Genomic DNA, 21,560 nt, shown 5'->3' on the forward strand with positions numbered 1-21,560 from the left:
CGGACTAATTCCACATTTTCTTTGAACTATCCTTCTTAACAAAAAGTGGAAAGTGACACACTTGAACTGATTATAACAGTACTAGCTAAACCCCACTGCATGACAGGACTTTTGTTTCTACCAGCTTCAGTCTTGAGAATTTTCAACAAGCTTTGTTTTATAAATTTATACTTTAGACAAGACTTATATTTACCTCTGAGTGACTGGCAGTGGCTCTCTATATAAATTTTGAAAGCTTGATATATCTAGAAAATAAAAAGAAAATAATAATAAAAAAATCACTTACATTCTCCAAACAGTGGTCACATTAGCTTAAAAAAATTAAGTACCATTCTTACTTGATTAAAGTGCTGGAGCTGTACATTGTAAAGTAAGCCAGTTGAATTTAAAAGAATTTTGCTTGAAGAAAGCCCTGTAAGGAATGTATTATTTTCATATATTAGAAAAAACTATTTGAGAACTCACTACATCTTCAGATATTTTTTTTTCCAGGAAACTTATATGCCCCTATATTTGTTAGTCAAAACCCCCACATTTCTTATTTCTTTGTCTAAGTAGAGCAGTATTAACTTTAGTAAAACAAACTCCCCAAAACCTCCCTGACCATTGGAATTTTTAGGCAATTTTATTGTCCAAATGTTAGTAATATTAGTTTTCCATTTTTTTCCAAAAGTAATATGCTATACTTACCAAATGAAAAAAGATGCGTTACAGGAAGCTGTACTGTTCTGGAATCCTCTTTGAAGAATTCACAGTTCAAAGTGTACTGAAATTCAGGATATGAAACACAGCTCTAAATCAAGCACAAGCCTCTGCACTTGCCAAATTCTATTCACAGGCTCAGGCAGAGTACAGGACACAAATACTGAAAAGCTGCCTCTCCACACTCCACCAACAAGGACTGGTGGGTAGTTTGTTCCAGTACACAGCAGTACAAAACTTTGGGTAGCTTAAGCTTAACTTCGAGGTTACTCTGGCTCTCACCCATTTGCAACAGCCTTCGAAAGGCTACTCAAACATCTGAGAATGACTAGAATCCAGTTCACACCCCTCCTTCTCAGGTACCTCTTTTTTGGTGGGAAGGGTGGTGGGGGACTAGTGCTGCAAAGGAGAGTGACTTGTCCAAACTCTGGATACAATTTCCTAAGCAAAAAACCTCTTCAGTTTTTCTCCTAAAGTTTAATCGTGCAAAAGCAAAGCAAAATACCTAGCAGGTATGAGTTGTCCATCTCTAATAAGTATTTAGTTCACTTGAAAATTATTTTCCCTCCCATTGTAAACGCAGCATTTGTTTACTTTTAAAAGCAGTTTCCAAGGTTTAACACTGGACTGCAACTTAGCAGGTTACATTTCACAAGTGATCTCTCTTCTATCTTTGCATATCAAGAACACTGCATATTACTAATTTAACTGCAAGATGTCTCTGTCACAACTATCTGAAGATACACTCATCGAGAAGCATTATAATCACTTCAGCTGTAATTTCTTGGATCGGGGATTGTTATACCACAGACCCAGAGACTGGAACTGTATTGCAGAAAGGAATATCAGATCTACTTAGACTTTAAATTCAAGTCCAGTGCTCTGCCATTTCCAGGACTAACTAGAAAGGCCTGCCAGACCCAGCTGGGTAATACACACAGTCTGCTTAGATTCACTGCAAGCATTCCTCTTTCTGGGATCCTGAGAGGCCTTGATGCAAAGCTATCCAACTCATCCGTGAGATTCAAAACTATTAAACTCTGCACAACTCAGTCTACCAGATTATTTGTGGTCTCAGAGCTTGCAGAGGTATCTGTACCAAGCTCCCCAGAATCCATATGTGGTGTCTTCAGTTATCTACAGCATTCTCTGCTACCCTGGATAAGAGAACTGACTGTTCAAAAAGATAAATATCCAGGAATACAATCAGAATATTGAGAAAAACAAGGGAGAAGAACATTAGAATCTCCAACAAGAATTCTAAGAACTATTTTGAGAACTGTCACTTTATATGTTTCAAGTACTATTCATGCCTTGCGTTTGGTATTTTATCAAATGAAAATGTTTCTGAGCTTACAGAAGATGTCAAAGTTACCTTCAAACCACAATAGTGTAGGTCTATGGTTTCTCATAATAACTTCGTACATATTAAATATACTTTCTTTTCCTTTCATCATAGCATCTGAAAGCTATGAACACACTAAGCAATTTCTGCATTTCATTTTTTGTTTACCTTTTTGCCAACTGTGGGTGGTACCTGAATGACAATGTGGGACAAAGAGGGATAGTCCTGAAGTTTCAGTACTACAACCTAAAAAAAAACAAAAAAACCAAAAAACAAACAAACAAAACCCCAAAAACAAACACAAAAGGGAAAAAAGAGAAAAAAAAGAAAAGCCATTACTGAACATATGCTTTAGCTTGCCACTGGCTAGTTCCCAAACATCCACCTCTTGTACCCCTTCCTCTGGAATACAACTGCATGTTCCAATACTGTAAACAGAACAGATCCTTCTCCCATGACATGCAACTACCCCACAAAGCACCTCTGCCTTCTTCAAATGATGTACGATACTTACCTTGGTGGTTGGAAGTAACTCAGCTCTCCAGGATAAATCAGTAGCTTCCAGGCTGTAAAAATTCACGCACAGTAAAGGATGAGCATATTCATTATGCAGGCAATACATTATGACAGTGGATTAACAGTGTCGGCTTTTCTTTATATATATATGGATTCACACGATTTTAAATTGAGAACAAGTTAGCTACCATAGTAATTTATCAAACTATAATAATTTCAGATACTGCAAATCTTGTTTTTGCAAAACAAGTTAAGCAAAGCTCTAACTTTGTCATACACAAAACATTCAGCAGTTATTAGCCACGCAACTTCAGACACATGATGAAAATTCTTAATGAGCTAAACCAGCACTGGCATTGAATTAACACACAGTTTCATTAGCATCTTTCAAACATCACAAGTACCAATTTTTCCTAGGGGAAGATCTAAAACTTACCATATAAACCAAAAATTTTGTTAGCTGCTGCAGAGCTAACAGCAGTTCTAAAATGGTGTGTACCTACACAGTGAACTGCAACACATTCATTCAGTCATTTTAAGTTTTGATTTTTAGAATACCAGGATACTTCCATTTCTCTAAATGTTACATGACCTCAGGGCACAGTCCACAGCAAAACCACTATTATTAGATGAGGTTTTAGGTAGCAGACCTGAACTAGGCTAACCTGCATTTGATGCTGATCAAAGGTTATACAAAGAAGTAACAGTCAACTTCTCCTCAGATCAGGAAAAAGTAATTATGACACCTGGCTATCAGCTGGAGGCAAGACTGTGGCTATACACCTCAGCCCAGATCCCAAAACAGATAAACACCATACTAGCCCAATTCCACCTGGAAGCTTTCCCTAACCTGAAGGGTGAACTGAATCTACTTTGAGCTTGCTTTGCAAATGTAAGCTAAGCCAGCATTTTAAATCCATTTTGTAATGACCTGATTCAAATAATCACTAAATCACCCACTTTTCTCAATAGTTTTCATAGGGCAACAGGAATTTTGGAATAAGAAAAAAAATAAGAGAGATGCTTCAATCCATTCTTCTGAAGGCTCTGAGTGACATTTGATGTGTTTTGTGATAGGATTCTAAAGAGAAGCTACAAAACACACAATTTAGGAACACAGCACAGCATGTAGTGTCCACAAGACAGCAATAGGAGCAACTTTTCACTACTATGAAGGTCAAAGACATAGCTTAAAGAAGAAAAAGTTCACTTATTTTATTCTGTATTCATGCAGTACTTTTGAGAGAAACTATTCTTTCCTGTTTTCTTGATGATACAAAAAGCCTGAATTATTCACAGTAAAGATTTTACTTTTCTTCCCAATCTCTTCCTTCTGAAGGAGAAGGATATTTTTTTATGCTTTAAAATCAAATGTAGTCTCACAAGATCCATTTCAACAAAGAACAGGAACTGTTTATACTTACCACATCGATGAATTACTGTTCATACAGCCATAAATCCAGCTACTTGTGTCCTGTAAAGTCAATACCGTAAAACAGTACATTATCTATGTGCGACTGTATTTATAAATATATTTTTTAAAAAGCAATTCTTTACTCCAAATAACGCAGGAGTTCATGCTGATAATCTTCTCTAAAACTTCTATATGCTGTTTCAGTACACCAGATGTCAGCAACTGTTCTAAAAATCCTCTGATAGCAAAACCCTGGTGCAATTAATTTAACAAAGTGGAACAAACTTCCATCTTCATCTCACTCCTTTTCTATTAAGTGTGTCTGCAGCAGCCATCGCTATAGTCACAAACTCTCATAAGGATGTCATATGTTGAAGTGTAAAAGCTAAGATGATGATAAAAACAGTCCATTTCAGATTTCCTCAATTATTTATAATGAAAGATATCCACCAACTTGTTTTCTTCATTTCACAATGAAGTCACACTTCTGTGTTAACAGCAAGTGATATCCTCCATTAAAATTATGATACCATAATCTTGGAATTACAATTACAAGGAAGGAAAGATGAAACATAAAAGTGAAAGGTGGTGGTTTAGAGGAACCATTTTAAATAACTTCCATTTGCCACCTTTTCTAGTTATGAATCAATACATTTTCTAAAAACAAATACAAGGTTAAGCAAACAAACTTTCATCATTTCTCTTTAAAAAAAAAATCTGCCTTACGTACAATGTAAAATTCCATTTTATTAGAGTTTTTCTAACTAAAAGAAACATCTCAAGGTACTATCCTAAGTAGTTGAAGAATACTTTAGATTTTTAATGTTCTACTGCTCCCCCCTCAAGCATTTAAGTGTTCTGAAGCAATAGCACCCCGACGCAAGTATCTCAGACACTGTTCTGTACCTCCTCCCCCTCAAGCAGTACTAGTCCTGCCCAAGATATTATAGCAAAGGCAAAAGTTACCCTATAAAGGGTAACAACTAAGATCACAATAAATGTGTAAATATTGAAGGTGATACTGGGAAGGACAATTAGAAAAGCACTATGAATATACAATCTTTTTTCACAATAGTGGTATGAACCTCTTTGGTAGGGGGAGGAGTGGCAACAGGGACAGGCAGGATGGAACAGGAAAGCATCTCAATTTTCTTGCCACTTCCAAAATACTCATGTAATTCTGAAAAGCATATTTAGCCATCTCCAGTTTGCCAAGAGATTACATTCATACCTTTCAAAAAATATTTTTAAAAGGATTTCAGAAACATTTTGGCTGAATTTATGTGTCTTGAGCTAAAAACAGAAGAAATGCACATTATGGCCTCTCCTCTCGACAGAGGAGACCAACTGAGAAGTTGCTGTTTTCTCATCTGGCTTCCGTTCACTTCCACTGCTAAGTGGAAGACCTCTGTAGCCTTTCAGACTCACTTAAATTTTATTATGAGAAAGCAAACCTATAAACAGCTTTCCCAAATTAGAAGTATGGCTGAATCCTCGCAGCACTAAAAATAACTTCTTAATTCAAAACCATAAACACAGAACTGCACTAAATTTAAATTAAAGGAGAAAGTAATCTGGGGCTAACCATAAGAGGGTCAAAAATAAAACATCTGAGGTGGCATTGAAGGTTTCAGATTTTGAACACTAAGCATTACATGCTAAAACAGGAAGTACATCTAACACAATGTATTAGGCTGTGAATGTAAACAGATATCAGAAATTTCAACAACTGTTCTTTAAACTGTCTTAAACCAGCAGCGAATCTAAATTAAAAAACACATCTTTATAAAAAAACTCCAGACATTAAAGTAGTATTTTCTCACCAACATACTGTTTTCACAGTAAACATGACTGTATGATTTTCTGTGGCTTGCAAGAGGAAATATGAAATATTTTCCATCAGAATCCTTAAAAGAAAAAGATTGTTCATTAGTAAAAAAAAAAAAAAAAAACACCAACAACAAACCAACCCAAAACAAAAACATAAAAACACAATGAGGAAAAAGTGTTACTTACATTGTAAAATGAGTAAGTCCATTTTGAGGCTTTGACGGTAATCCACATGAAAGCTCCTAAAAATAAACATGTTTTTATATGCCACAGGAGCTATTATCCTTTTCTCCAAAATCTCACCTTTTACTTATAGTCAAGGTCTTATCTCTTATCCTAAATGCCCATAAACTTCATAAACTTTAACCAACTCTCAGTATTCCTACTGCTTTGAATTACATGCAACAGTGATCATCAGTTACACAGGAAACAGCAAAACCTTTGGATCCAATTACTCCATAGTAATTGTAAAATAAAAACCCTATGGATCTTAAAACAAGGCTCTCAAGGCAACAAACCAAGTAAGAACATGAATGATACGAGTGTAATTACAGGATATGTGACCGATTAAAGCTGAGGCAACATTAGAAACAGCCCCAACCCTTCTTCCTGTCAGCCTTTTAAGAAAACTAGTACAGAAACTTGTGTAGAAGCAAGTCAAGGATGAAGTGAGTAACACGTACAAGTAAAAAAATAGCAGTTTAGACACATGTCTAGAGAAAAAGAGTAAGACGGAATAATGAAGAGATCAGAGATACAGACAATGCAAATCGTCATGCAAGAAGGTTAATATCTTTCTTCTATGTAACTAGAGTAACAAGTTCATCACAAATTTAGCTGTCAAGAGGTCACCATAAATAGGAAGATGCAAACATGAAATCCCATTTAAACATGTTCTTCCTTATTGCTAAAAACTAACCCCAAAAGGGGCAAACAAACAAAAAAAATCAGCTCCACAACCTCTTTGGGCACCTGTTCCAGTGTTTGACCACCCTCCCAGTGAAGTACTTTTTTCCTAACATCAAATTGGAATTTCTTTTGTTCTAACTGGACTCTACTGCCTATTGTGTTATCACTGTGCACCTCTGAGAAAAACCCTGCTTCACCTTCTCTCCAATCTTTCATTAGGTAGTTGAAGACAGCAATTAGCATTCTCTTTAGGGTGAAAAAAACTCAGTTCATTCAGCCTCTCCCCACTACCGTCCTATGCCCCAGGAGCTAACCATTTTGTTGGTCCTCTGCTCCATACTCACTTCAGTATATGTCAATGCCTAAATGCTGCCTTATACCAGGGTGGCCAAAACTGGACAAAGTTCCAGCTACCTTAGTACTTCTGCAATAGCTTATATTAAGAAAATTCCTGAAATAAAATGGTTTTCATAAAATGGTTCAGCCCACTTCAGCAAAACTAGGAATACAGCTGTGCCCTGCAAAAGTTCTGTTTAGCTTCCGAGACTCCATGCAGTCAAAATTTCTCACCTTTAACTATGCATTCTTAGCAGTTACAAGGAAACCGTTAGCATGCAGTCCATTTTACCCTGCCATGTCATGAAAAAAAGGAAGTCACTGATGAAGCAGATCTGAATATGCAGGATTTCCATGAGTAGCATGAAACTAATACAATGGCTCTACAACACCCATACTATCCCTCTTGCGAACCTAGTAACCATAGATTACACTGTACTTTTGACATCGCACTATTCCAAATTTCTGAGATCGCCTACTGGACACCCTGGTGTAAATACGACTCCTGCTTGTCCCCCAGAATCTAAGCCATTTAAAAGTGACGGATTTTTGCTCCTACCTCTTTTAAACTATTTAGTGCTGAAACCACACAAAAGCTGATAGTTCAGGTCTATAACCCGTATATCATTTTAGCAATGTCTGAAAAAGGACCAAAATGTATTCCAGAGGGTTGTTTGTTAATACTTAATCTCACTAAGGAGTATCATTGAATCCCATTCAAAAGAAAACTGCTGCACACCTGTGAGTTCCGTAAAAGCTTCAGGATTTTCCTCAAATATCTTTGCAGGGTGTCTCACAAAGTGATGATTCAGTACAGACATTCTCTTCTTTGGATCATCAGTTATCTAAAAAAAGAACACACTGTCAAATTTTATTTTACCAATTTGTGTAAATTTATAATCAATTTATGTTACAATCAAGACGTGATCATAGCTAGCAACACAGCTTTGGGGATGAGATGCAGGAGAGATTGTTAGAAGACATGGTACACTCTCTACGCTAAATTCAATAATCTGAACAAATAAAGTGCCATCAATAGTCAATCACTGCAATACAGAAGGTCTACACGTTATAAAGCATAGCTAAAACTTTTAGGAGTTTTACATCCTCACAAACTCTGAACACAAGGAAAACATTCTATTAAACTTTCTTTATAGACACACAGGCATTCTTCCTGAAATAACACACTTATGCCAGAGTTTAGGAAAAAATTTCTCATTTATATTTACTAGTCTGGGTTCACAAATACAACTTACTATATCTTGTCTTAATATCTGAAGCATCCAAATAGCTGTAGAGCTATATTGGGACTTGCTTTCATTTGTTGCTTTTTTGTTGTTGTTGTTTGGTTTTGTTGTTTTGGTCCCGTCCCCCCCCCAACCCCAAATTTCCAGGACTAATTTTTGCCTACACAGCTTTACAAAATTGTAGCCATTATAACTGATTTCTGAAAAGTTTTACCCTCCAGTACACTGCCAGTAAACTCCAGAACAACCGTACTCCCTTTTTGTCTAAATCACATGTTAAAGCAAGTACACCTAAGAAACTAGAGAAGTCTGCCCCAAACAGCCCCAAAAAGAACACCTGGAAGCCTTCCTCTTCTATGTCTGGGGCTCTGCTCTAACATATTTTCAACCTCTTGGACCTTAATTCTAATTCATGTTTATTGCTGCATAACATTTCAGAAAGAGAATAGAGTACAACGGGAGATTTCTCCAACAGTTTTAAAAAAATAAGATGCAGCATATTTATTTAGAAAAAGCAATAAATAAGGGTAGCTGGAAGTAAACATATATGCTAGTATTTTACTTGCATTCTATTTTTGTAAGTGCTATTTACAAAAGAACATCACAAATAGGTGCTGGTGTTGGCCACTGTGAGAACAACACACAGGGAAGTTTGAAAAGTATTTATGTCTGAGTTAAACATCACTGTTTTTCACCTTTTTGTATACTAGTCAGAGAACGTGACTTAAACACACATTGAGAGGTCACATTCAAAGCTACACAGCTAGCAAAATTTGCTTATCCTGGTGCAAGGTCAACTAAACTTGCTGCATTATTGAAGAAAAGTTCAGTCTACACCCCAGCTATAAAGCATCAAGCAATCAATAATAAAAATTGAGTCAACACCTAATTATTTGACATGTTGGTCAAACAACACAAAGCCACACAATTTTTCAGTGACTGGTACAAAACTGCACCAATTTCCTCAGCGTGACTTAGAATAATCAAAAAAGTTTTCTGTATAATAGGATGATATTTGTCCTGATTAAGCATTCTGTGATGGAAGAAGAAAGTGTGATGGGGAAATATACAGGAGATCACATATACAAACCTGCCTTGTATTTTCATCTATGAGATCAAAAAAAGCTCTAATGGTAGCCAGGATCAATTCTTTGCACCTAGAAGGCAGAACAAGTAAAATTAAACCTTGAAAGGAAATATCTAGGGGAATAAAGGTGGTCAGAAGAGACATTATAATATTATGCTGAAGTTATATTATTGTATCATGTGATAACAGTAGAGAACAGAGGGATGTATGGCCAGTCAATTAACCTTTGTTCCATTAGCTTACCACACTATGGAGAGATGGTCTGTTGAGGCCCAGGCTCTAGGAACAGCTGAGCTCTGTTTGGGGAAGGAAAAAAGTTAAGATTTTGTTAACATTCAACATTTTAAAATTCTAAGCAAGCCTTTCCCCTCCTTATTTAAACATATTTGCACAATTATTAAAAAGAACAGTGTTTATCTTAAGAGTTGCAGGGACTAGGGTACAATAGAATGACTTCTTCACGCAGAAATCTTACAAGTGCTGAACCACTTGTAAAACAGGACTCGCAAAACAAAATGACTAAGTTATCTATGTTAGATAGCAGAGACTAATGGTGAAAGGGCAAATAACAGTATGCAGGAAACTTACCAAAAATTTCTTCAAAGACTGCTTCTATGACTAATCTTACTATTTTAATAAGCGATCCTGGCACACAAGAATAGAAGCATGTGAATGAAAGGTGCTGCTGAAAAAGCAAGGGCATCCTCAACAGAAAGGAGCACCAGAAGACGATACAGAAAGAACCGGACAGTCTGAAGCTATTCATTTGTATAAGTGTACTGCACGTATTGCATCTTAGGGACTAACGATATCAAAAATGCCCCCCATAAATGGAGCTCATCACCTAGGTGTGAAAGGTGATTCAAGTAAGCTCTGAACTAATGATACATTACAGCCGAGAAGAAAAAAACAAACAAATCAACAACAATAAAACAACCCCCAACACACAATAAAACAAAAACCCCCAAAACCGACAAACCAAAAAAACATGAGAGAGAACCAATAGCACTACACAAGATCTCAGGCAAAATTCTGGTCACCAACACTCGAGAAATGAAAGTACAGCAGATGCAGAGAATGGTTACTAGGAAAAAAGGGAATGCAGAGTTAATCTTCTTAGCCTAGCACAATCAGGGCTGAGGCTATTTATAGACAGCTTCTGTACAAGGGACAGGGAGGTAAACACCAAGGGAGTAACAACTACTTCAGATAACATTTCAAGTTAATGTCAGAATGCATTTAAAAGCTGGCTTGCGCAGTAAATGGAAGCTGGAAATTACAGATTTTCTTCCTGCTGAAGAGTCTTTTCCAGCTTCTTCCATGTTGGGAACAAGTTGATGGCGGGGGGATGGAGTGACAAACCTAACTGCTTTTCTGATGTTGCTTGGTTAATTTTGGAAGGAGATAGATGCCTGCAACTGCAGAAGACTGGACTTGATGATCCAGTGGATCCTTTCTACTCCCAGGTTCTTTGAAAAACAGTAAATACAAAGAGAAAGCTCAAAGCCAAAGCTGTCTTTTATAATCAAACCAGCAGTCTATTCCTATACTGCACATCTGTCAGTCTCCGTACACACATCTCTTGTAAAAACGCAGGAAAATAAAACCTGAGTTCTGAAACTAAGGAGGTGGTGAGAAGAAACAGTACCGAGTGGTAGATGATTCAAATCCACCTCAACACATCCTCTTCCAGTGGACACTTATTTAGACTACATCAGCTATTTATGGTTTTATAACCATACACTATCTACTTTGTGTTTTCACATGTAGTAATTTAATATGTAGTTATACTATGCTGCACATATAATTAGACACCAATACATGCATTACATAAGTAGCTATCTAACATAGCTCCCCATGCAAAACCAAAAAAATAGTTTGCTTTTTTTACCACAACAGATAAGGCACTGTCATGTTGACTCAATCTTGGTAGAAAAGCCAGTCCTGAACGAACTTGGTAATCTCTGAATCCTCCCGCCACAGAAAGGGTAGTTAAATTTCTTAAATCTTGGGCCTTTAGAATCCAGTGATTGTTTACAGCTGTATAAAAATCTACAAAATATATTAAAATCAATCACAATTTCCCCATAAGTCTATTTGATATACCAAAAAAAAAGCTATAGAAAGCTGTACAAAAAATAATCTATAAAATATATTAAAATCAATCACAATTTCCCCATAAGTCTACTTGATATACAAAAAAGTTACAGAAACATTTAACTAAAAGTTTCTGTAAGCGCCCCTAGAGGCATTCAAGCTCCAATTATCACTTTTGATTCATATAAGGAAAGAAAATTATTGTTTTAACCCCAAGAAGGTAGCAGTTGGGAAAGAGAGATACACTTACACCTTCTATATCAGCTGAGCACACATATTGTTTGAGTAGCAAACCCCAGATTTATTTTAAGGACAGCGACAGTCCAGAAATGGTCAGCGAGGAAGAAGTGTTGCATTGCAATCAATTGTAAGAGAGAGAATTAATACAAGCACGATAAATCAAATCCAGCAGCTAAAGATAATCCATTCCTCTCGAGTGCCAGAGAATAATGAAAATAAATGTGTATTCCCTTTCCTTCACCAATTCCCTCAACATCTACATGTAGCAGCACAATTATGACCAAGCATGTGTTTCGTAAGTATAGTTTAGTCAAATCTAGATTTTTCAAGAAGTGTATATAATACATGCATAAAGATTATACTTCATTTTTTTATGCCACAGTTATTCAGGTGAGCAGAAAATACAACCTATCTTTTGTGTAATTATATTATACAAAATATATAATTATAGCTATATTTAATATTCTCACCCCCCCAACCTTTGAGCATGACAAACATTAAATTTAACAACTCTAGGCAATGCATTTGATAAAGAAAGCCATTACAGAGGTCAAGTTTTATAAAAAAGAAAGAAAAAATGTCATTTGCTGGAGAACTTACAAATGCAGTAACATGCTCTACAACTTACTAAAATTAGAAATTATTGAGAGTTCCAGGCCCTGCACAGGAGCTCGAGTACACATAATCCATTTGATGACACCTTACTTTCTGTCAGTATCCTAGCGCTCTCACACAACCACCCAAGTAACAAAGGAACAGATTAATTACAATAAACAAACCAGCACATTTTGCTGTTGATTTGCAAGAATGTCACCTATCAATGCTTGAGAGGATCAATAAAGAAATACAATGTAATTAGATAACCTGCAATACTTACCAGTAAGATATTTGTCTAAAGGCATTACAGGTGCAACATGAGGTGTGGCTTGCGTAATGAGGAGGTTTATAAGTTCAGGCTTAAAATTCTTCAGAGTGAGCAACGCTCTTGCAACAAGACCACCCATGGAATGACCTACTATTGCAACACTGGTCGGTGCAAATTCTCGATCCTTAAGCAAAGAGTAATTACACACATCAAAAATAGATTTCACATTGAACTATGGTTATCAGTTGAACATTTTTTTTCCCCCAAATTAACTTATGTCCTCTCAAGGATAATATTAACGAGTATCAACTTGACAAGTTTTAAAAAAATATATAAATTTAGTTGCTAACTCAAAAAATGTGCTTAACATGACGTTTGCAGCTCAAAAGGAAATATTACACAGCTCACATCAGCATAAGAAACTTCAGCTTATTTTAATTTCTGAGGCTCTTAGGTAAATAAGCTATCAAAGAACTTTCCTAGACACAACTGGTTGTAAAATGATGCTATACTAGTATTTTAATAAGCTAGGGAAAGTTTACATCTCTACTACAAAAAAGCATACATTGTGCATGGAAGTATTTATTTAGAAACATAATATAGGACCTAACACTAGGGCTCTGGGATTGTCACAAGCATTAAAAATCTATTAAAGAGCAGCACTTCTCTATTGCACTATTATCACATTGAATTACATATGCACATTATAAAGTCTCCCTCCCTTACTCATCATTCTTCAGTTTTCCAGCAGAAAAGGCAGCCCAGAATCCCATTCCAAAATGCAAGTACATTATTCTGCAGATGTCATTACTTACCCTGTACAACTTAAGAATTACTTTTATGCATTCATGCACGAACTTGGTCTGTCGTTGCAGACTACCACCATACAATGCAACCAACTCCTCATTAAAGTTGACACTGAAGAAATCAAAATGATACTTGAAGTCAACATCTTCTGCTTTTCTAAGTGCAATGGAGCCAAGAGAACGTACTAGGAAAAGAAACCACATTAATTAGAACAGTCTAATAGTCACTGCTGAGCACCATGATTAGTAGACAAACACATAAATATATAACCTCTTAAAAAACAAATGTTATCTTAAATCCGTTGTTCATCTCAAGTCATTTATAAAAGCAAAAAAAGGATGAAAAAGACATCCAAAAGCAAATAATCTCTTTTCTAATATGCAATCACACTCGTTTTACAAAACCAGATTTGAAGATATCACAGCAAAAGTATCAGCCAGTCACTGTCAGAACCAAATAGTAAAATGAGAAAAGAAATAATTATTTCCTATTTTTATAAGAATCCCTCTGGTACAAAAAATATTAGTAAACATATCATAACAAGAGCTTAGAGAAGAATGTGGAAAAGAACAAACCCAATGAGATGAAAAGAAAGTTTGGAATGAGTTACCAAGAGCTGCCTACTATGCTTATGGCAGTTAACCATGCGACCTACAGAGATATTTTATGTCAAAAACAAATTTATACAAGAGCAAGGATTATGTTCCTCCATCGGAGAGCTGCTTTTCTCATCTCATTTGCACCTTCTTACCGCCACCAGGACAAGAAGGCAAAATAAGCAGTCTTGACTTCAACTCTAGAAGCATTGCTACTGTTAAGCTTTCCTAAAATTCCTTTGAAGACCCTCAACTCTAGGACAACATTCCCAAATACCACCGAGATATGTGTGGAGGATTAGAAAAAACAAACTCCAAAGGACACTTTTCCACCTAAAATCATGAGGGAGAAAATGTTCTGTTTACAATGTCTTGCTTCTGACCTGTCTTCTCCATCTAACCCCAGCTGCTATTTAATACAGCCTTCTGAGTGCAGAATTGTCCCCGAGTTTCCATGGAGACATGGCAAGATGGGAACAGAAATGGCTGCAAATAAAAAAGCACAAGAGGGAAAGAACACAATAAAAGACAGAGTCCCAAACCCAAGTATATACTTTTGCAAATAAACTAATTGCCACCAGAAAGATCTACCCAATTTCAGCACAGAGAAGCAAGATTCTTCTAGAGTGCAACAGTTTGAGATCTGCAGCCTACACAATCCTCTTTTTTGGAAAAGTTTGCTATAGAAATTTACATATCAAACAAATTTCAGCAAAGTTCATGAAATTGGAAAGTAATATTTATGAAATACTTTTTACAAACACCCAGCAAGATGAAATTTATAAATCTAATTTGCAGTCATCATTTCACCAATTCTATCTAAAAGTAGTAAGGAATAAGAAAACCATTGAAATTATTTGAAAAGACCTAAAAAGTATATAAAAGATCAAATATCTTGTCACAACTTTGTAATTTGGAAGATATGGTAAAAGGAACAAGAATATTGCCAAAGATCACAAGGCAAGCGTGTGACAGATTCGTAAACAGAACTCAGGATGTCAGCTCTCCCAATCTCAGGTTAATTCCCAACAATTAAACCAGACCATCATCTTTTAGTCAAAGACTGAATTTTGTCCATTTTAAAAGGTTCATTTGAAAGATGAAAGATGATGAATTAACATGTTTCAAAAGTCACAGAATCATAGAATAATTTGCGTTGGAAAGGACCTTTAAAGGTTGGACTAAATGAACTTTAAAGAAAGGTCCTTAGATGAAAGGTCATCTAGTCCAACCTCCCCTGCAACAAGCAGGAACATCTTGAACTAGATCAGGTTGCTCAGAGCCCCGTCCAACCCGATCTTGAATGTTTCCAAGGTTGGGGTATCCACCACCTCTCTGGGCAACCTGTTCCAGTGTTTTACCACCCTCATTGTAAAAATTTTCTTCCTTATATCTAGTCTAAATCTACCCTCTTTTAATTTAAAACCATGACCCCTTGTCCTACCACAACAGGCCATGCTAAAAAGTCTGTCCCCATCTTTCTGATAAGCCCCCTTTAAGTACTGAAAGGCCACAAGGTCTCCCTGGAACCTGTAACACATCAAAATAACAAACCCAGCAAAGGCAGCAGCAACACTTCCATCTTCAATGCTCAGCAAATACGAATATATGCCATGTATGAAAATGTATGAAAATAACACCACCACCACCTTCTCTGCTCATCTATGTATCAGAATTAAAATGAATTCTGAATGAAATACGAATTTTCATAAATTCCATAATAAAACCAAAACTATTCTGAGTCACTGATTAAGGCAAAACAATCCATTTTAACAAAGATTTTGAAAAATTAACATGACTTATTGACAGTCTCCCTAAATCAATTTCTGAAAACAAGGAATAAATATTTAAATATTTACTGATCTTAAGTGGCACATTATATCCACATAACTCAGTACTTCTACTCACCTAGTTTAAGGGTTTTTTTCTTCATATACTTCCTTTTGATCCCTAACATATTCGGAAGGTACTATTTTATTTCTGGCGTAGTGATGTACCGCCATGTTTTTAGAGACAGCATTAATTCAGATTTGCAATACTTTATGCACAATTACAAAAGTCCATATGGTATCTCTCAATCATTATGTTTGTAATCTTCTATTACACTTCTATAATACTATTATGGCTGCAAGTTTGTATGGGTTTCTGAAAGTACGAGTTGGTAAAATATTTTACTTTATTATAAGCTAAGAGGGTTTGTTCTCAAAGGAAGTAACGTTTATAAAGGTTCTGTGAAATCAGACAATTTAATCAAGTTTAGTGCAAATATAAGGAAAAATTACAAGAGTAAGACATCAGGGTTTAGACTGTGGTGGTTTTCCCCATACATACACATCAATTTGGCTAACGTCATAAGAGTGTTACTGTTTCAAAGCCCATTGTAGACAATAAAAATAATGGCCTGACAAACCCAGCCTGGAAGAAATACCAGATACTGGAATAAAAGCTTAAACACAATACTTCGTATTCAAACTACTAACTTTTGCATTCACAATGAAAAATAAAAATGCTTTACAACTATTACTTCTTTTTATTTGGAGCCTAGAAGCATAAGAGAATAATGTGAAAACAAGAGCAGGCTATGTGCAATGTAAGAAGATGATGCTAAGGAAAAAACACCACTACATAACGAGGTAGGAAATAATGAAGCTACAGGGCAAGCCACAAGATGATGCTTATTTCTACAGCACTTAATTACTTCACATCACATAGGGTAGCTTGTTCAGTTTCTTCTAATAAAATTCAGGTCTTCTTTTTTTGGCATAACTGCACTAAACCTTGTTCAAATCGAAACCAACTAGATGTTTACCATCAAAAACACAGCAAGGGTGCAGTGCTGCCCTAGTACAGCATAAACATTACTGTTTCTGGCTTTCCAAAGTCGAAGTCTTACTCCAGAAAAATATTATAGTTCAACAGATTTCAAATAAAAATGAAGTATTTTGACTGCTTAAAATTAACTGTGGACTAACAAGGATATCTGTACCATATGATCAACCATTATGACTTTTGTTGATATTACTTCAAACAGAAAACTTCTTGCCATTAAGTAATGCATAAATATGAGAGCTCTTTGTAACATACCTATAACTTAGGCAAATGCTTACCTTGTTTGTAACTGCCAGCATTCCCAGGAAGAAAGAGAACTGGAATTCCTGTCAAGAGGAGATTTTTGTTTTCTTCAGCATAGTTTCCTTCCCCATAGAGATAAAGCTCATATACTGGGTATCGTCTGGTGGTTTTCTTCGGTAATTTTATTTTCTGTTGCAAAAGTTAAAAAGAAACCAATTACCTTGTCTATATTGTTGCAAACAAGAAAATAGAGTGGCTATCCACTAATTTAAATGATCTGGCTTATGTTTTATGTATTGTTTTAAATTACAGTCTAAAGAATGCAGAATAAAAACTAGGCTTTGCTTTAAAATAATAATTAAAAATAAAGTATCAGGTATTTTGTTTAACTAGGTATTACTGTGCCTAATGAATGGCTGCAGTTACTTTTTTGAAACAGCTCTTAACTCGCTTTGAAACAAGTTGCAAATGAATACAATTACGTATCTTTTAAAGTTGCACATTTGTAAAGTAAACCTAGCCTTATACTACAGGGGGGAGAAAGAGAAAAAAAAACCAAACTAAAACACACAAAAAAAACCCCCAAAAACCTAAAACACACAAAAAAACCCCATAAACAAACAAACAAAACAACCCAAACAACCATGTCAAAAACCAACCACTTCTCCCAGGACATGAGAATTTAAGAGCAGAAACTGGGGCACATAAGTGATCCTAATTATTCCTACTGCAACTGAATGGTTCTGGAATCCTTTCCAATACTACGTAACTCAGAACAAGGATGTGCTACCACACCCGATACCAAAGCTAAATCTCGAGAACAGGGTTATGTAGGTGACTGTCAAATGACAACTATTATGTCTGGGTATATTACAGATGCAGTGCAAATTCTCTAAGGTGATTTTTAGAGATGTAACCTGCAATGGGAATTCCAACTATAGTAGTAACCACCTTAATATGGCTTATCAAAAAAAAAAAACCCCAAAACAAAAACAAAAACCCCAAACCGTGATACTTTTCTGGCTTTTTTTGGTTGTTGTTTTCGGAGTCAGTTTTGTGGCCTAGTGACAAACGATCTAGTTTTGCAACAACTCAGGATCCAATTTACACAGTCAACCGTCATCTTAAAAAAGGCCATATTTCTTGTATTTAAGCAAAAGAAGCAAACCGCTAAGCACCTAACTTATCACATGACTTACTCACAGATTACAAATTCCCAAAGAGAAAAGAACAAACTACCTTTGAACCTGAGAGCTAGGTGATGATGATGTCTTAGACCACTAAGTTAGGATCCTCAGAGCCATATGGCACTGCTTTAAACAAAATAAGTGGTAAGCAAGAAAACATTTAATTAACTCCTGTATGGAGGTCGGTTGGTTTATAATTTTGAATATCTAAGATATAGGTTTTTAAAAATTCTATGAATGCGAATACACTTGTTCTAGCATTTGATTACTTATGTTATGACAATTCAGAGACAAATAATTAAAAATTCAATTTGTTAAGGCGTAATTTATATTTTAAGGAAACACTTCATTTTACAGAAGAAGGTCAAAACTAAAGTCAGTTTTGCATCAGAAATCTTCTCTAAAGTCTCTCTTAATTGCTTTCTCGAAATAGAAGCCTCTCTCTTTTGGATAATTCAGTTGTTTCTTTCAACTGCATCTACAGTAAATGCGATTTAGCTTTAATTCCCTGCCCACACACACACTCTTGCCCTTCCCCTGCTCTTCTCTCCCTCTCCTCAGCTAAAGACTATTTCCTTTCTCCCTTAGCCTTCAAATTGATTGCCATATTGGTTATTTGCAACCTCTTCTTATGACATTTGATACATGTATTTAAAAGGTATATTCTATAATATATAAATGTGTATTACATGTTTGTAACATTATATAAAATAAATAAAAAAAAAACATTTATTAGAGAAAGAGACTGTGTTTAATTCCCTCACTGTGAACAAAAAAAGATCAAGCTTTGTTCAGGGTCTATGCCTTCAAATCATCCTTTCAATGTTCCTTCCCTTTTCTCCATCATCTTGACTCTCCAGCTTCACTGACCTCACTGTCCCTTTCTCATTCCTTTCTACTGCTCCTTTTTCAAAGGCTTCCAAAATTCTGTGGAAAAAAACCCCTTAATTAACCAGTTTCCATTACTAAACTAAGGGTGCCATCAAGATATGTTTATATGACTTCCTGACAGATCACATCAGCTGTTCTTCCACAGTATCGTCCCAGTTCATTGTCTTTTCAAAAACTTTTACAGAACATAAAATTACTGAGCTGCCCTTCTCCAGGTCAATGTCAAAAGCAAGAAACTACACAAATCATGAGAATTGTACTACCAAAATACTGGGTTTTTCAGGAAATCACAGTGCTCAAATATTGTAACAAAATGGCAACACAACTCCAAAGGAAAACAGACGTTCATGTTCCATGACAGTGGTTTTAAATTCTAAATTCCCAAGACATTGGTTATATAATTGGTTGTAATGAGCTACAGTAACTTTTACAGTGTCAACATAGGCTTCATTTTTCACCCTGGTTCCCAAAGAAATTAGGGTTATGTGAAAAAGTCCTCATTACTGACTTCCAAATCTCTTACCAAGCTTAGATGAACAGGACAAGAGTAGGTTAAATTCAAATGCTACAATTCTACAACTCATGCAAAAAAAGATGGTTAAGTACAAAAAAGAAAAAAAAAATCCAAACCGATTCCATTACTTAGTATTAGCTTGAATGTGAGCTAACCCACACCATTAGACACGGAAGCAGTGAAACTTGTTATGTTTAATTGCTCAAATAGTTGTTTGTTTTGTAATGTGATACCCAATACAGAAGGGAGGACAGATACCTTTCACCTGAAATTCCTACCTTGTGGTTTCCTACCAATGCCAGCATTACAAAGACATTAAAAATTAAACAAACAACCCCTCCAACTATAAAGAAATATTTGAAAAGTGTAATACCTTAGCAAACCCAGACAAATTAATCATTCCCCCCCAAAACCCCCCCCGCCAAAGTACTGTTTTCCACACAGCAAAAGTGGTTACTATTCAGGAAATAGAAATTCTGAGAGGTAATACAGCCAGCTGTGACTTGTGTCTCCTGCATGGAACTACTGCTTACCCTTAAGCCTTGTATCACTTACCAGTACAACACTTGCCTAAAGAGGCTTAGAATTTAAGCCCCAACATGACAAGTAAATACAAAAGATGTGTGGTGGCAGATGAGAATTTCATGCAACCGCCAATAACTTCACACAGATTTTACTAGTAACTTTCTGTTGGTTGGCTTCATATTGAAACTGAAGTAGGTTTTGGCTGCTAGGAGATCTGAAAACTTTCCATGTAGTATTTTAAGTATCTGTAACTGCTTAAAAAAATTTTGTCCTACAGCACTGACAAAACAACCCTTGTAGCTATACCAAGGTTCTCTTTTGTAGGCTAACACAACTATGTCAAGGTTAGCAAATGAAGGTTAATTGATCCAAAAATTAACTTGCTGCTTCGTTACCAATTTATGTGCTAAGGTTTTGCTTTAAGATCTTATTTACTACGCAAGCCAGCTTGCGACCTACTTCAGAACAGAATTTATTTAGAATACTTTATATTTTTTCCAACACAGATTATATCCTAGATAATGCTGAATGAACGTTAAAGAACCAACAAATTATGCTTTAGGATGCTTTTAATAGGACAGCAAATCCTGTAGTAAGAACGACTATTAAAAAGAGAAATTTTTTTGTAGCAACTGCGTGCAGTAGTAGCAGTGAACCTACATATACTCACACATTTACATCCTCCTGCTATTAAGCCATAATACTGTGTCTAGAAAACAACAGTTCCATCAGCAGTCCTCTCTCACAAACTGATCCAGAGTTTTCAAAGAGGTGTTCAATGAGGTTTCTAAAAGGCTTCGTTACCAAAGCAAGAGGGACTTCAGGCAGGTTTACAAGTTCCCCTGTACATTGTGGGACTGTGTCACCTGCAAAGCGCTCACCGAGAAGACTCTGCACTACTGTTCACTAGCTGGAGAAATATGCTTATATTTGAATCTCAGTTATTCACTTTTTGGGGGGACATTATAGAGCGTGAAGCAACTCAAGTCACAAAAATGGACCATGATTTAACCTCCTGGGCACTAACAGTGCAGTCAGAGAACCTACCCCAGAACTCTCCCTTTCCAAGAGCCTGGACAACCGGTTTCACCAGGACTACAGGTAATTACAGGCATTGAGAGGTTACAAATTTGGAAGCTTTTCCCGTCATTGTCTTTTGTACGGGTGGCAGTAACACCTCCTTGCTTTGCAGGTAGACGGCTTTTCCCTTCTGTAGCTACCCGAGACGCACCATTACGCGAGGCAGCCAAAGCAGCGCGTTTTTCCAAACGCACCGGCCCCTCAAACAACCTAAAGCGATTTTTGCACCGCGTATGTCTCGCCACTCCGCGGAGGCCGCCTCAGGAAGCGGCGAGTTAGCGAACCCGAAAGTTACGGGAG

At 36.2% G+C, this 21,560-nt stretch overlaps 1 protein-coding gene across 1 annotated transcript in view; it reads right to left on the reverse strand.

Moving 5' to 3' along the window:
* The window catches only part of PGAP1 (post-GPI attachment to proteins 1), a 29,069-nt gene extending 10,883 nt beyond the window's left edge, over window positions 1–18,186 (reverse strand). Inside the window, exons 1-16 of the mRNA XM_009890227.1 lie at window positions 18,172–18,186; window positions 17,099–17,252; window positions 13,404–13,579; window positions 12,601–12,772; window positions 11,278–11,438; window positions 9,630–9,682; window positions 9,390–9,456; window positions 7,792–7,897; window positions 5,994–6,049; window positions 5,801–5,884; window positions 3,988–4,037; window positions 2,562–2,613; window positions 2,216–2,293; window positions 691–766; window positions 339–412; window positions 194–245 (exon numbers count right to left, since the gene is read on the reverse strand). Of these exons, the coding sequence (XP_009888529.1) occupies window positions 194–245; window positions 339–412; window positions 691–766; window positions 2,216–2,293; window positions 2,562–2,613; window positions 3,988–4,037; window positions 5,801–5,884; window positions 5,994–6,049; window positions 7,792–7,897; window positions 9,390–9,456; window positions 9,630–9,682; window positions 11,278–11,438; window positions 12,601–12,772; window positions 13,404–13,579; window positions 17,099–17,252; window positions 18,172–18,186 (1,426 nt within the window). The remainder of the gene's footprint in view (window positions 1–193; window positions 246–338; window positions 413–690; window positions 767–2,215; window positions 2,294–2,561; window positions 2,614–3,987; window positions 4,038–5,800; window positions 5,885–5,993; window positions 6,050–7,791; window positions 7,898–9,389; window positions 9,457–9,629; window positions 9,683–11,277; window positions 11,439–12,600; window positions 12,773–13,403; window positions 13,580–17,098; window positions 17,253–18,171) is intronic.
* Between the last annotated feature and the right edge of the window lie 3,374 nt (window positions 18,187–21,560).

Source organism: Charadrius vociferus, unplaced genomic scaffold (assembly GCF_000708025.1).
Source record: "Charadrius vociferus isolate BGI_N301 unplaced genomic scaffold, ASM70802v2 scaffold147, whole genome shotgun sequence".
Classification (NCBI taxonomy): Eukaryota; Metazoa; Chordata; class Aves; order Charadriiformes; family Charadriidae; genus Charadrius; species Charadrius vociferus.